This window comes from Panthera onca, chromosome F2 (genome assembly GCF_046562875.1).
Source record: "Panthera onca isolate mPanOnc1 chromosome F2, mPanOnc1 haplotype 2, whole genome shotgun sequence".
Taxonomy (NCBI): Eukaryota; Metazoa; Chordata; class Mammalia; order Carnivora; family Felidae; genus Panthera; species Panthera onca.
Window position 1 is genome coordinate 54,546,559 of NC_138356.1, and position 15,160 is coordinate 54,561,718.

The 15,160-nt window shown below is 35.6% G+C and overlaps 1 protein-coding gene across 1 annotated transcript in view; it reads right to left on the reverse strand.

Annotated features, from left to right (window-relative positions):
• NUDCD1 (NudC domain containing 1) overlaps positions 1-15,160 on the reverse strand; it is a 75,652-nt gene that overhangs the window by 54,357 nt on the left and 6,135 nt on the right. Inside the window, exon 2 of the mRNA XM_060611162.3 lies at positions 7,730-7,884. Coding sequence (XP_060467145.1) covers positions 7,730-7,884 — 155 coding nt within the window. The remainder of the gene's footprint in view (positions 1-7,729; positions 7,885-15,160) is intronic.

The following is a 15,160-nucleotide window of genomic DNA, read 5'->3' on the forward strand; positions in this document are numbered from 1 at the left end:
AATATTGTATGAAAAGAATATATTCTTACCAAAAAAGGTTTATCCCAGGAAATTAAGCAATTTAATAAATGTATCAATTTAATTCACTACATTGATAATTAACGAAAAGCATATAATCATTAACAGTAAGTGGGTGCTGAAAAGCATTTGATAAAATACAGCGGAACAGAAACCGAAGGAAGCAACTTTAAAAAAATGAAGGGGCACGTGGGTGGTTCAATCTGTTAAGTGTCTGACTTTGGCTCAGGTCATGATCTCATGGTTTGTGGATTCAAGCCCCACATAGGGCTCTGTGCTGACAGCTCAGAGCCTGGAGCTGCTTCCGATTCTATGTCTCCCTCTCTCTCTGTCCCACCCCCACTCATGCTCTGTTTCTCTCTGTCTCTCAAAAATAAATAAGTGTTAAATAAACAAACATTTAAAAAAATAAAATAAAATAATAAAGGCTATTTATCAAAACCAACAGTATTTTCTTAAGTGAATTTAAAAGCCATTATAATTAAAATCAAGAGCTAAACAAGGATACCTGCAACCCCCATTATTATTCAACATTGTTCAGAGGTTCTATCTTGTAACAGCAATAAGACAAAAATGGAATAGCAGGGGAATGTTATTTCCATGTTCAAAAACATTAGAAAAGGAGAGAGAAAACTGTTTCTTGTTGCTGACGATATAATTGTACCTTTTGAAAACCTAAATGGGAGTAAGTAAAAATTACTAAATTATCAAATAAGGTGGCTGTTATTTCAATGTTTATACAATAAGCATCTAAAAAATAGCAAAACTTTATTAACAATGGGCTGAAACCTCAAAATTCTTAAGAATAAATTTAATAAAATGAGCATAAAGTCAAAGGAAAACTATAAAACTCTTACTTAAGGACATAAAAGCATACCTAAATAAATTGAAAGACATACCATGTTCTGGGGTGGAAAAAAAAATCATAAAAATACCATTTCTCTCCAAAACAATATAAATTCCCCACTGCAGGAAAAAACTGGAGATTTCTCTAATTTTAACTAGACTGACTCTGGCCACCAGGCCCAGCTAAACATAGGGGTAAAGAACTCTACTGAAAGAAAAGAGGGGAATGAGTTAGATCCCCACATATTAAAAGATGGTACCACAAACTTTTTCCTTTTGCTTGCATCTCAGAAAACAGGATCATGCCTTATACCCCTCAGACAAGAACCTAGAGGACTCCTCTCTGGGGACAACTCTCCAGCCCAGGAGATAAACCTGCAAAAACTAAAATTTGGAGCCAGGGATCCTCAAACATAGTGTCACCTCACCAGCTGAAAAAAAAAAGGTATACGGTAGGTCTTTTCCATACAAGATCTAATACATTACAAGATCTAATAAATTAATATTAGAGTGTGTATTATACACCTTTTCTTTCTTTTTTTTTTTAAATGTTTATTTATTTTTGAGAGAGAGAGAGAGAGACAGAGTGTGAGCAGAGGAGGGGCAGAGAGAGAGGGAGACCGAATCTGGAGCAGGCTCCAGGCTCTGAGCTGTCAGCACAGAGACTAATGCGGGGCTCAAACTCACAAACTGTGAGATCATGACCCGAGCCGAAGTCAGACACTTGACCGACTGAGCCACCAGGCGCCCCTATTATACTGAATAATTCAAGGACCTTAGCTAAACAGAGAATGCATATGAAGTGCTCAAAGAGTTCAAGGATGAGATGATAAATGAGAACTATGAAAGAAAGCAACTTCTTGAAAGGAAACTTTCAAGCCCTGTGTTCTAAATTATGATACCTTATTGCTTGTCAATAAAAATTAAAAACAAAAACTTCCTAATTTTATCAGGATGCTAAACAAACTTAAATATACATTATACATATGGAAAGGTGTATACTTTTTTGAACAAAAGAGATTGTTATTTCAATGTCAAGTTCAAACTGGGGAAGCAAGAGAAAGAAATTCAGTTGACCCTTGGACAATGAAGGTTTGAGCTGCAACAGTTCACTTATAAGTGAATGTTTTACAATTCAGTACTGTAAACCTATTTTTTCTCTTATGATTTTCTCAGTAACATTTTCTTTTCTCTAGCTTACTTTATTGTAGGAATACAGTATACAATACATACAACATATAAAATATGTGTTAATCAAGATTTCTGGTCAACAGTATGCTATTAGTTAAGTTTTGGGGGAGTCAAAACTAGTACTTTTCTATTGCACAGTGGAGGAGGGGTTTAATGCTCAGATTCCCAGTGTTGTTCAGGGTCAACTGTAGTTCATATTCTGCTGTGAATTAATAAACTGGAAGAGACTATTTTGTATGATGCAGAATTCCCAGTGCCTATGACAATGTGTAACATATAGCCGGTATTCAATAAATATGTTGAAGATTCAGTGAATAGTACAAATCAGACTATGTGACTGAGTTAGGCTCTGGAAGTCAATATTCTTAGGTAATTTACAGATATTAGATTTGTCTTCCTAAAAAAACAAAACACAACAGAATCTAAAAAATATAAAAGCCCTTAAAGTTAAAAGACACAATAAAATACAAGTTATGCATATGTAGAGTATGGGCATGTATAATCATGTATAGGTAATAATACACTGCACATGTATGTCAGGCATTTGGCTCATATGTACAGACTATCCTAGTACATAGTGTATATAGAGTGTGTATGTATACAGTGTTTTTATTTTTAATGAGCCTATAAGTAGAGAAACTAAACTAAATAAGGAATTGTAACTAGTTATTCTAATATGTCCACAGAAGCTAGCAAATAGGTCAGGAAAAGGGATCAAAGACATATTAGTCTTTGTCCAGATTCCATGTCAAATAAGCACTCTTATTAAAATTACAGTATTTGAGGGGTTCCTGGTGGCTCAGTTGGTTGAGTATCCAACTTCTGCTCAGGTCATGATCTCACAGTTCCTGGGTTTGAGTCCCACATTGGGCTCTGTGCTGACAGCTCAGAGCCTGAAGCCTACTTTGGATTCTCTCTCTCTTTCTCTTTCTCTCTCGCTCTCTCTCTCTCTCACTCACTCTCACTCTCTCTCTGCCCCTCCCCCACTTGTGCGCATGTGCACTTTCTCTCAAAAGTAAATAAACACCAAAAAAATTTTTTTAATAAAATTTTTTTAATTTACAGTATTTGATTTCCTTTGAAAACTTTCCAATGGGAGAAGAAAACTATATTGACCAGTCCACACTGCTTATAGGATTTCAAATGCTACCATTAAACTTTCTTTCCACATTTCCAATCAATCTTGTGATTTAAATTGGAAATTAGTATCCCAAATCACAGTTATCAACAAGTAAACTGATAAAACCAAGCTTCTGGCCCAAAACTGTGACCCTACCATATCCTCTCCCAGCCAAGCATAGTACAAAAATGAATCAAAGAATCAATTATCTTTTTAATATTTCTCTTGGCTTAACACATGACTGTTCCTCCCTCCCTTCACACCCTGGCTTCTGCTCACCTTGCCATCCTCATCTCCAACCAAAGCCTGCATACATACTATTTTGGTCCTTCCATACATACACTGTGTTTTAGCAAACCAATCTAGAGTGCCTGTAGTGCACACATGTGCCTGTGGAAGTTTGCTGAATGTGCCTTTTAAGTCATGTGCAGACACAGCTGCCTCAATCTGCATGGCAAATTAACTGATCCTTCAAAATTCTGTCAAAGTGACAACTCCTCTGAAACTTCTTGGAACACTTCATCTCTCAACATTTATCATTTCCTCCTCTGTACTAGGTCTGCATCTTATCCCTACTTCCACTGTTACATGTTATCAATTTATTTGTGTATGTGGCTACTAAGCATAATAGCATTCAATAAATGTTTGCTGAGGAATATATATAAAGTATATATTTGTAACATATAATAGATATTTATACGTATAATAAAAATATATAACTAAGTATATATAATATAGAAGTAAATATTTATTATTCAGTAAAGTTATTTATCTCAATAAACCAGACTCATACCTGAACCCAGAGAAGAAATAAGAAGAGGAAGATCCTATCAAGAATGAAAAGACAACTACAAAGGATAAGAACAAGCTTTAAACAGTTGTTGTTATTTCAACAAACATACTGACCAAATCTTCTGCTTGATGGCAGGATTATAGAAAAATAAGAAAAACCCAGGGCCTAGACCAAGGGTTGGCAAACTATAGTCAATGAGCTTGGAATGCAGTCACATTCATTCATTTACATATCGTCTAACGCTGTTCTCACACTACCACACCAAAACCGAGCAGTTGTGACATAAGACTGTCTAACCTACAAACTGTACAATATTTATTATTTGGCCCTATGCAGAAAAAGTCTTGCAAACCTCTGGCCTAGAAGGAATTAAAAGTCCACATAGATCTGAGAGCCAATGGTTTGAATATTCCCAGAGGAGCAAAGTGAGGATGTCAGGGAAAGCTTAATAGAAGAGATGGTTTGCTAGGTCTTAAGTAAAGACCGGGAAGCAACCTGGCAAGAACTAAGAAAAAATGTTCCAGGTAGAGTTAATCACATGAAAAATGAGCAGAGGACAACAGGATACAGGGCATGTCTCAGTAACTGCAAGAGTTGGTATTGCTAGAGACTAGTGTACAAAATGGCAAAACACAAGGTTGGAGAGAAGAGCACAATAAACTGTATATACCAATGAGGAGTTTGTATTTTAAAAATAGATCACTTTGTGTTTACACTTGCTAAAAAAAATAAAAAACAGACATACAGAAAAAACAAACTACCTCTGGAAGGACACACCGGACTCTAATAAAAAGAATTTACAAGAAAACACAAATAAATGGAAAGATATTCCATTCTCATGGATTGGAAGAATCAATATTGTTAAAATGTCTATACTACCCAAAGCAATCTACAGATTCAACGCAATCCCAATTAAAACTCCAATGGCATTTTTCACAGAAATACAACAATCCTCAAATTTGTATGGAACTACAAAAGACCTCAAAAAACTAAAGCAATCTTGAGAAAGAAGGAACAAAGCTGGAGGCATCATGCTTCCTGATTTCAAAATACTTTACAAAGCTACAATCATCAAAACAGTATGGAAGTGGAGGTCAATGAGACAGAACAGAGTCCAGCAATAAAATCACACATATATGATCAATTAATTTACAATGAAAGAGCCAAGAGTATACATTAGGGAAAAGACAGCCTTTTCAATAAATGGTCTTCAAAAAACCGGACAGCCACATGCAAAAGAATGAAACTGGACCCCTATATCATACACAAAAATAAACTGGATTAAAGACTTGAATGTAACCTGAAGCCATAAAACTCCCAAAAGAGAACATAAGTGGTAAACTCCTTGACATTGGTCTTAGCAACGATTTTTTGAATCTGACACCAAAAGCAAAGGCAACAAAAACAAAAATAAATGAGTGGAACTACATCAAACTAAACAGCTTCTGCAAAGCAAAGGAAATGATCAACAAAATGAAAAGTCAACCTAGGGAATGAGAGAAAATATTTGCAAATCATAGGGTATCAAAATATATAAAGAACTTATACAATAGCAACCCACCCTCCCCCCCAAAAAAAATCCACAAAAAATCTGATTAAAAAATGGGAGTGGTGCCTGGGTGGCTCAGTCGGGTAAGCGTCCAACTCTGGATTTCAGCTCAGGTCATGATCTCCCAGTTTGTGAGTTTGAACCCCGCATCAGGCTCTGCGTTGACAGCACAGAGTCTGCTTTGGATTCTCTCTCTGCCCCTCCCCTGCTCTGCTCTCTCTCAAAATAAATAAATAAACATGCTTAAAAAATGGGCAGAGCATCTGAGCATTTTTCCAAAGAAGACCTAGAGACAACCAACAACTATATGAAAACTTGCTTGATATCACTCATCATCAGAGAAATGCAGATCAAAACCACAATGAGATTACCACTGCATACCTACCAGAATGGTTATTATCAAAAAGACAAGAAGTAACAAGTGTTGGAAAAGATGTGGAGAAAAGGAAATTCTCATGTACTGCTGGTGGGAATGTAAACTGGTGCAGCCACTATGGAAAACAGTATGAAGGTTTCTCAAAAAGTAAAAATAGAACTACCCTATGACCCAGTGATTCCACTTCTGGATATTTATCCCAAGAAAATAAAAACACTAACTTGAAAAGATACATGTATCCTTATGTTCACTGCAGCATTATTTACAATAGTCAAAAAACAAACAAAAAACCTAAGTGTCCATCAATAGATGAATGGGTAAAGGAAATGTGTCATTATATAAAAAGTGGAATATTTTATTTAGCCATAAAAAGGAATGAAACTTGCCCTTGGCGACAATATGGACGGTCCTTAAGGGCATCTTGCTAAGTGACATAAATCAGAAAAGACAAATAACCTATTAATCTTACATGTGGAATAAAAAAAAATTCAATCCATGATTCTGTAGATGCAATGTAGAGGTGTGCTAGAAAGAGCAGAGAGCAGTTAGGAAGCTATTATCATTCTACTGACCGTTTAAAGCAAATACATTAACAATCTATTGTGGAATTTACAACATATGAAGTAAAATATAGGACAAAAATAGCTTGAAGGGTAAAAGGGAAATAGAAGGAATTACTACCATAAAGTTTTAGTGTTAGAGGCAGACTATTACCATTTAAGGATGAATACTACAATCTCTACATTAACCATTAAAAAAAAAATAATAGTACAAACAGGTTTAGATAAAAAGCCAAGAGAAAATTAAATGGAATTTTAAGAAAATTTGACTAATTCTAAAACAGGTAGGAACAAAGGGATAAAGAACAAAGAACAGATGGGACAAACTGAAAAGACAGGAAAATGGTAACATAAACCCAACCATATCAGTAATTACATTAAATATAAATGTCCTAAGCCCTTCATTTAAAGGACAGATTGTCATGCTAGATACAAAACAAGACCCAACTATATGTTGTTTATAAGAGACACATTTTAAAAATAACAACACTGTCATGTTAGGATGGTTGAGTGGTCTAAGGCATCAGACTAAAAACAACAACACTGATAAAGTGAAAGAAAAAAGACAGAAAAAGATGAATACTACTAATAAAAAAAGCTATCACACTATATTAATATTGGAAGATTTCAAGACAAACAAAAATCATTCCCAGAGTCTAGAGATAAAAAGGGCATTTCATAATGCTAAAAGGACAAATCCATAGCAGACAAAATGTTTGTGCCTCAATTAGCATGATTAAAAATACATAAAGCAAGAATTAAAAGAAAAAATAAACAAATTCACTGTCATAGTCAGAGTTAATACTTCACATTAGAAAAAGCAGACATGAACAGTTACATTAATATTGATTTATAAAATCCATTAGAATTGTTGCTCATTGGTGGGTGTGGAGGGGAATAATAAGTGATAAGAACAAAGGGAAAAATTAAAATTGAATTAAACAGAACAGAGCTTTATATAGATTAACAATAGGATTCCATAGATTAAAGATATGTGTACCTCAATTCTCTGGATATCAGATTTTTTTTTTTTTATATTTGTTTATTTTTGAGAGACAGAGAGAGACAGTGCTAGCAAGGGAGGGGCAAAAGAGAGAGAGAGAGAGAGAGAGAGAGAGACAGAATCAGAAGCAGGCTCCAGGCTCTGAGCTGACCTGAGCCAAAGTTGGACGCTTAACCAACTGAGCCACCCAGGTGCCCCTGGACATCAGATTAAAAATGAAAATTAAGAATCAGATTTATTGGAAAATCCTCTTATTACAGGTATTTTTCTTACCAGCATCACTGTTAAATTCATAACTCTTCCAAGGTTATCAATGTAGTAGACGCTGTCTTGATACCATGAATCACTGTGTAGGTAATTATACATTCCAAAAGCATGCATGTGTTCCAGTGTATATTGATCATCTCGAAGTTTTACTTCTGCCACAGCTGAAATACAAGAAGAATAAACATAAATACAGGTTTCACTTTTGATTATTTCTTTCTGCAGAATGCTCACAAGGTGAAGAAATCACAGAATGCTAATCACAAAGGCTTTAAGAACAAATTCACTATATTATTTATTCTAAAACAATTTTTAGACACCCACTAGGCACTGTGTGTAGAGGATAAACAATGAATCAAACTGGCATGATCCCTGACAGTGGCCATAAGAGATAGGGTTTTTCATGCCATAACATCTTTTCTTTTAGGCACCTCTTCCTTATAATTATGAATAAAAAGAATGGGGAAATTCTAAAATTGGAGGATTTCCTGTCTCTGGGGCAAATATTAAGTCCATTTTATGTAGAGTTTTTATAGTTTTTAAAATGCTTTCACCTCTATATTTCTATATCTCATTTCTTTCATCTCTATATCTCATTAATTTTTTTTTACCACACATTAAGAAATAGAGAATGTTTTCATTATTTTGTTTCATAATTATGGAAATAAATGTAAGAACAAATGGTGATTTCTCCAATGTTTTATCAAATTTTTCCCAAGAGTACAGAACAAAATATTCTACCTGGACTAGAAACGAGGCTTCCTGAAGAACAGTGTTTTGCACTGGGCATTAAGCAATTTCCATAACTTTATTTTACTTTTCTCCACCTTTATTGTGATATAATTGGCATATTACACTGTGTAAGTTTAAAGTGTATAACATAATATACTTTATATACGAACATATTGTGAAATGATTAGCATAGTAAGTTTACTTAACACATCATCCGTCACCTAGTTATTTTTTTCTTGTGATGAGAACTTTTAAGATCCACTCTCTTTACTATTTCCATAATTTTATTCGGCTAAATGTAATCTCACTCTACCTTCCTTCACATGCAGATAGGAACCCTTACCACTCAGGGCTGCCCATGACGTAGAATTAATTTCTGCTCTGACAGAAAATATAAAAGTAAACTATGCTGGGCCAATACCTTACCTTAATATAAAACTCAACTTACTGTATTCTAATTTCAAGTGTTTTCTTTTTTTTTCCATAATGTTCATCTGTTCCTACTTCTATCACCTGCTTTGAGGCCTGGCCGACTTATATTTATTCTCTGATTCATTCAGCAATAATTCAATAGGCACCAATGACACAATGATGAGCAAAGAGCACAGAATCTACCTCTTCAGCACTCATGATTCAGTAAGGAAATGGACATTAGTCAAATAATTCATAAGTAAATATATAATGAAACTGCAATAAATGTTTGGAAGAAAAAGTTACTGGGTACCATAACACTGGGCACTGATCTGTGGAGGAGGCGAATTAATGAAAGCTTTCAGAAATATGACCCACGCTAGAAAGGATATAAGGTAAAGTTAACTTATGAAGAAATATATCTACACACACACACACACACACACACACACACACACACCCCTACTTATCATAGGCAGAAGGAAAAGCAGACAAAAGCAGGAGGAAAAATTTGTGTTCAAAGAAACAAAAGATGGCTAACTACAAAGCACCATGGAGAACTGTACAAGAAAAGGCTACAGATAAACAGCTAGGGAACTAGGAAGGAATTGGATCATGAAAGACCTTGTCTTTATCGGTAAACTTAATGTAATTCATTTAAGAGTTTTTAAGCAGAAGAGTAAAGTTCAGATTCAAATTTATAAAAGATTACTTATAAGTACAATATGTAACACAGACGAAAGCAAAGCAAGGTAAAATCCACTGTGAATATTAATAAAGGGAAATCTCACTAGAAGTACAGAAAGAAGGGAGGCCAGAAGGGGGAACCCCCACCACTCAACATCAGTTACAGGAAGAACTGGCAATTGCAGACCACAACAGAAGAATATTCAATAGAAGAATCTTCAATTACAGGCCCCAACAGGGAAAAGATATACACTGCATCTCCTACAAGAAGCGGGACTACTCCTGTAACATAGCTAATGAGAAATCAACATTACCCTGTAGTTTTGCTGTTCTCCAATGACTTTCTTTTATTCAAAACAATTCTTCCCAACTTCCTCCTCCTTCTCCATAAAATAACATTCTTCTCCTTTGTTTGCTGGACTTGCCGATGGTTTTGCCAAAGTTTGCGTGTCCCGAATTACAATTCTCTAATAATCCCAAATAAACCCATTCTGCTGATAAAATAACTTGGGTTTTTTTCTTCAATTTTTTTTAAAGTTTATTTATTTTTGAGACAGAGACAGAGCATGAGTGGGGGAAGGGAAGAGAGAGAGAGGGAGACACAGAATCTGAAGCAGGTTCCAGGCTCTGAGCTGTCAGCTTAGAGCTCAACACGGGGCTCGAACTTAAAAACTGAGAGTTCATGACCTGAGAGGAAGTCGGATGCTTAACTGACCAAACCACCAGGTGCCCCGGGTGTTTTATTTTCAAGGTTTATGCCATAAAATCATTATAAATTTAGTTATGGATTTGATGAAGGTTGAGGAAATTGCTATTATATGATTCAAGGAAGTATTTATTTTATAAGGAACAGTTAGAAGTACATATTCCACTGATTAGGAGGGAAACAATCACCAATTCTTGGTTTTCTAGCACCACTGTGTGGATGAAACTCAATACTGCAAGAAATGTACATGGTAAAATAATGGCCCAAAGCAATAATACTAGACAATGACACGACAAATACATTTACTTCATATTTGTGCCAAAGCCCCCGGGCAATCCCAAACAAGAGGCTTCTTAGCCCTCTGCCTTATTACAACCTCTCATCTGTGAACATAAGGATCTGGAAAACTATTATTAGATGACTATGATATAGTCTAAGTCTTTTGTTGTTGCATTCTGACAAGATAATTTATGTAAGTTATTTGGACACAGAAATGAGGATTGGGCATATTACATACTTAATAGTTTGTAAAAGCTGTTAGTATATAGAAAAAAGCTGCATCTCTGGCCTCAAATGAGAAAGGTGAAGTTATCATTGCATTTTTCATGTCAACCACCTTGAGTTTATAAAAGGAGAGGCAGAGTAATTGAAAGGCAAAAGCAGTGGAAAGCCTCCCAAGAAAGGATGGGGAAAGCAAGGAGTATTAAATCTCTGCTGGGTTCGTGGAAATAGTGGAAGGGGAACCTCTTTAACAGAAGGCTAAGAGGCCAGAGTAGTAAAAATTTTATTATTTATTATTATCTTGCATTAGAAATAAAAGAGCTTTGCTAAAAATTCCTTCTCTTTCAGTCTTTTAAAAAGAACTTAGGGCCTGACGAGAAGAAAATTTCCCTTAATCTTTACCTAAATTTCTTTTTTTTTATGTTTTTATTTTATTTTTGAGACACACAGTGAGAGCGGGGGAGGGGCAGAGAGAGAGGGACAGAGTCTGAAGCAGGCTCCAGGATCTGAGCTGTCAGCATAGAGCCCAACGTGGGGCTTGAACTCACAGACTGCGAGATCATGACCTGAGCCAAAGTCAGGCACCCAATCGACTGAGCCACCCAGGGGCCCCATCTTTACCTAAATTTCTTACAAAACCTGTATGAAACCTCAAAAACCTGTATTTCTCATTCATAAATTATGTACTGAATATCTACTATGTGTACTGTGCTTGGCAGTGGATATAACACTAGTAAGTATAAAACAGACATGATCCTTGTAATGGCGTTAACAATGGTTACAATTACTGCTTCTTGTCCTTTCAAAATACACTACTACATTGAACCACGTGAAATTGCCAATATTCAACTCTTTTGACCCAATTAAATATGATTCATTCTAATACCGATAGAAGCAAAGTATAGTACTTTTAAAAAAGCAGGGGTAAAGGCAAAGAACATTAAATGTTAACTTACGGAGGTCACTTCTTAGATTATTTATCTTTTAATCATACCCAATGAATTAAGTCTTCTGGCCAAGTTACTTACTGAGTTTGCTATTTGTGTATAAAAAAAGATAAAAATGCAAAAAAAAAAAAAAACAAAAAAAAAAAACAAGAGTACAGTAGCCCCCCAGCCCACTCCCCTTATCTGCAAGGCATACGTCCTAAGATCCCCAGTGGATGCTTAAAATCAGATACTGATCCCTATATATATTGTTTTTTCCTATACATACATACGAATAATAAAGTTTAATTTGTAAATTAGGCCTAGTCAGAAATTAATAACTAATAATAAAATAAAGCAATTGTAACAATATACTATCATAAAAGCTACATGAATGTGGTCTCTCTCTCAAAATATCTTATTGTACTGTACTCACCCTTCTTCTTGTGATGACTTGAGATGATAACATGCCTGTATGATCAGATGAAGTGATGTGAATGACACAGGCACTGTGATATAGTGTTAGGCTACTGCTGATCTTCTGACAGTATGTCAGAAGGAGGATCGTCTCTGCTTCTACACTGCAGTTGACATGGGTAACTGAAACTGTAGAGAGCAAAACTAAAACTGTAACTACTGTGCAAGTCTGTATCATGAATTCTGAAGCAAGATTTATGGAACACAGCACAAATAGAATTCAGAGCATTGTTCCCACTAACCTATTTTATACAATGTTTCTGCAAAAATTAACACAGTCATCTACCACTCTTCCCCATATTTTCCACCCTAAGAGCAGATATCAATTTTACAGTAAACTCTACATAAATCCAATGGTGACATAGCTCTTTTCTTCCTTTAGTCCAACTATAGCCTAAATCTTCACCGGCTTCTATTCTCCCTCCCCTGAAGAAATAGCCCATAGATCATTAGAAAAGGCATGAGCTTTGGAGTCTGATTTGCCAGTGTCAAGTGGCTTTATTAAGTTACTAGCCTTTCCACCCCATCTCCTCATCTGTAATGAAAATCAATAATACTTGTCCTATGAAATTAGTAACAAGCTTAACTTTAAACATGTAAATGGTATTCTAAACAAATACCATACTTTTTATATGGTACATATGAAGAAAGAAAAGTGTGATTTTCCTATTTCTCTTCTGCTGTCCAAGGTTAATTCTCACATGGTTGCTTATTATTCCATTCTCTTCTACCTCTTCTAGAATTAGAGAGAAGTTTTGGGCACTCACACAAGGCTCAGAACTGTGACTGTTACCAACAGGTAGAATGGAGAAAACACCTAATTCACGGGATAATGGGTAGAATACACAGAAAAGTACTGTCTCAGTAGTGGGGAATAATTAGCCCTTGACTGAGCATTGCTCCAGACCAGTGTAACAAATCATTAAAAAGACTAAATGAGGGGCGCCTGGGTGGCTCAGTCGGTTAAGCCTCCGACTTCAGCTCAGGTCACGATCTTGCGGTCCGTGAGTTCGAGCCCCGCGTTGGGCTCTGGGCTGATGGCTCAGAGCCTGGAGCCTGCTTCCGATTCTGTGTCTCCCTCTCTCTCTGCCCCTCCCCCATTCATGCTCTGTCTCTCTCTGTCTCAAAAATAAATAAAACCTTAAAAAAAAAAATTAAAAAAAAAAGACTAAATGAAATTAATGTTTCCAGTAACTCAACTGTAACCCAGAATCAAGTTCAAGAAGATTTAGAAGAATATAAATCTATTCTCCAGCCAACAAGGTAAAATTCACAATTTCTAGTGTCCAAATGTTACTCGGCAAAGAGGAAAAAAAAAAAAAAAAAAAACCACAATGAAGAGAATAATCAATCAACAGAAGCTCAACATAACTGATACATAAGTTATAATTAGCAGAATAGAACACTGAGTTATTATATTAAAGTACATTCCATTGTCCAAAACAACAAAGACAAAAAAGATGTAAAATGTACATTCCATACATTAAAAACAGACGTGAAAAATGTAAAAGATGAAAACTACAACATCTATGATGAAAAATACACATGATGGGAATAACAACAAATCAGACACTGCAAAACAACAGTGAAGCTAAAGGCATGAAAATATAAATTATCCAAAATAAAGTAGAGGAAAAAAAAGAATGCAAAAAACACACAAAAATCAAGAGCACTGATAACCTGGGGTCAATTTCCAGCAATCTAAAAATGGGCAACTGGGGGTGTGTGGGTGGCTTAGTCGGTTAAATGTCTGACTCTCAATCTCAGCTCAGTCAGGATGTCACAGTCCATGGGATCAAGCCCTGTGTCAGGCTCTGTGCTGTTAGCCCAGAGCTTGCTTGAGATTCTCTCTCCCCCCTCTATGCCCCTTCTCTGTGTTCTCTCTCTCTCTCTCTCTCAAAAATAAATTTCAAAAAAATAAAAATAAAAGATACAAATGGGCAACTGGATTCCTTAAAATAAAGAAGAGGAAGAAAAAAAAAATAATGGCTGGACATTTTACAAACTTGAAAACTATAAACCCACAGATCTAGACAGACCAACAAACTCAAAAGCACAACATTCATGAAGAAAAAAAACCACAGCAAGGTAACGTAATCAAACTGCTCAAAAGCAATGCAAAAGAGAAAAAACACATGTCATGTATAAAAGAATAAAGATGGGAAAACACCGGCTTTCTCATCAGAACCAATAAAAGCTAGAAGAGAGTGGGGCAACATCTTTAAAGTACATTTGACTTTTGAATGACACGGGTAAGGGACACTGACCCTAGCACCTCGAAAATCCACATATAACTTTTTGACTCCCTGTAAACTTAACTACTAATAGCCTTCTGTTGACCAGAAATCTTACCAATAGCACAGTTAACACATATTCTGTATATGCAGTATATACTGTGGTCTTAAAATAAACTAGAAAAAACAAAATACTATTAAGAAAATCATAAGGAAAACACAGTTACAGTCCTCCACTATATTTACTGAAAAAAGTCCACATATAAATGGGCCTGCATATTTCAAACCTACATTATTCAAGGGTCAAATGTACTGAAAGAAGAAAAGGTATAAACCTAGAATCCTACATATGGCAAAAATGTCTTTTGAAAATACAAATTCAATAGCATAAAGGCCAGGAGGAAAGAAACAGAAGTATACTATTTTAGGGTCTTATATTATGAGCAAAGTGCAACATCATTTGAACATACCATGCAGTAAATTAAAGATGTATTATATTGGGGCACCTGGATGGCTTAGTCAGTTAAGCATCTGACTCTTGGTTTCCACTCAGGTGCTGATCTCATGACTCATGAGTTTGAGCCCCACATTGGGCTCTGCACTGGCAGCACAGAGCCTGCTTGAGACTCTCTGTCTCTCCTTCTCTTTGCTCCTCCCTGACTTGCATTCTATCTCTCAAAAATAAATAAACATTAAAAAAAATCTTTAAAGATGTATACCATTAACTCTAAAGCAACTAGTAAAATACAAAGAGCGATAGCTAGTA